Raw genomic sequence first — 1,842 nt, 5'->3', positions numbered from 1 at the left:
GAGGACGTTTCCCCCCTTTCTGGAAGAACCAGGCCAATGCACGAGCACGAGTGTGTGTGCCTTTGGCATTTGCAGAATGACAGAAAGGAAGGCATCAGAAGCAAGAACCAACAAACTTTTCCTTTTATTTCTCTATTTCCTGACCCCATCACTTCACTCCTCTTTTCTTTCGCCTTTTCAACCCATCGCTAGACCAATGCCCCATGATTTTGGTCCGGAGCCCAAACAAGGAGGCAAGGGGTCCCAAATGGTTTCCAGGACATGACAAAACTCTTAACTCTTGAACTGGGTACGGACAAATGCTGCGGGGTGGATGTCACTCACACACTCCGCCCCTGAAACGGATGAATCCTTCTATGGCAAGGACCCCACGGGACAGCTTCCTCAAGGACATCAACCTCTGGATGTGGGAGTCATCCCATGGAACAACCACCCCCACCCCCAGGAGGCTCCTTGCCCTGCTTTCTTCCCGCAACCCTCCCTGGCCCTGCACTCCTTAAAACGCCCAGGGCTCTGTCTTCACGCACACACACAAACACTCACAGGGAAGAACTAACAAGCGGCCTCACTTCATGCCCAGCACCCTGGAGGAGAAGCTGCCAACCCCACCAAAGCCTGGAAAGGACCTGGCGGACCCCAGGGCTCAGGCCCCCTCTTCCTCATCTCTCACAGCCCCTTCAGACAGGATCAGGAAGGAAGCTGCCTGCCCGAGATTGACCCGGAGCAAATACTCCAGCATTTGCAACTTGCTGGTTTCGGCGTGGGCCCTGGGACCCCACAGGAACTCGTAGCGGGCAGGGTCGCTGCCGGGTACCTCCCGGTACTCCACGTACCCTTCCTGCACCCAGACATTGGTGAGGAGCTCCCTAGGCTCCCCATAGATGACGTGCTCCTGGCCGGCATACACCCCCATGGCCCCCAGCGCTTCCCACACTTTCTCCTCGGGGGCATGGTCGCCCTCCAGGAGGATCACCCCCAGGAGCACGGCGAGGAGGCCAGTCTTGGGCACTTCCTGCTCACTGCTCAGCATCCCATCCCAGGTGAGGCCCAGGACGGGGACCAGGATGTAGGAGTGGTCGCCGGGGTCCACTTCCTTCACATCCACGCCAAAGAGCAGTCGCATGCACTCGGAGGCTCGGCCCAAGATCACGGGGAAGGCATCCTGGTCATCCTCGCCGACGATCTCCAGCATCTCTGCCTGGCTGGTCGGCTCCTTTGTGCGATACTTGAGGAGCAGGAACTCCACCAGGTCGGCCACCTTCCCCTGGACTATGTTTTGGAGCCCCGGCTGGGCTTCTTCGGGCTCCTCCAAGGTGCTCGCCCCCTCCTCATCGGGGCTGCTGGAGCCCTGGTCAGGCTGGCTCCGGGCAGTGGCTGCCGGGGCACTGGGGGAGGGGCGGGCACTCACAGAGCTCTGGGGAGGACTCTGGAACCCAGCAGCAGACCCCTCCTCCGAGGGGACCAGAAACAGGGCAGAGCAGGAGACAGATGGGGCAGTGGACTGGGAGGAGGTGGAGAAGGAGGAGGGGGCGCATGGGGCCTCCTCCTCCCCAGCCCCCGACAGCTGTGCCTCCACCAGGCCCTGGGCCGGGCCTGGGTCTTCCTCCAGCTTCCAGAGCTCACCCCTCTGACCCAGGGACATGGCGTTTGTGTCGGGCTGAACCTGAAGAAAGATGGGGAACGGCTCCTCAGGGTGCAGCCCAGGCAGCAGAGGCCTGAAGTCCCGGAGCTGACAGTGCGCTGCGTCGGGCTTGGGTGCTGAGGGGACCCCTCTGGGCTGGGATGGGTGAGCCCCTGGCTCCATGCTCAGAGCAAGTACCTCACTTTGACCACTGGCACTCC

At 61.2% G+C, this 1,842-nt stretch overlaps 1 protein-coding gene across 1 annotated transcript; it reads right to left on the bottom strand.

Moving 5' to 3' along the window:
• Positions 1 to 136: 136 nt before the first annotated feature.
• Positions 137 to 1,660, bottom strand: LOC102732348 (melanoma-associated antigen 8-like). The gene has a single exon (XM_006748795.3). It carries the CDS (start codon positions 1,640 to 1,642, stop codon positions 644 to 646), a length of 999 nt encoding a protein of 332 aa, XP_006748858.2. The 5' UTR covers positions 1,643 to 1,660; the 3' UTR covers positions 137 to 643.
• Positions 1,661 to 1,842: the final 182 nt, after the last annotated feature.

The sequence above is a fragment of the Leptonychotes weddellii genome, unplaced genomic scaffold (genome assembly GCF_054177405.1).
Source record: "Leptonychotes weddellii isolate Sample4059 unplaced genomic scaffold, ASM5417740v2 HiC_scaffold_27282, whole genome shotgun sequence".
Taxonomy (NCBI): domain Eukaryota; kingdom Metazoa; phylum Chordata; class Mammalia; order Carnivora; family Phocidae; genus Leptonychotes; species Leptonychotes weddellii.
The sequence above is the reverse complement of the archived record's forward strand: the minus strand, read 5'-3'. Positions and strand labels throughout refer to the sequence as shown.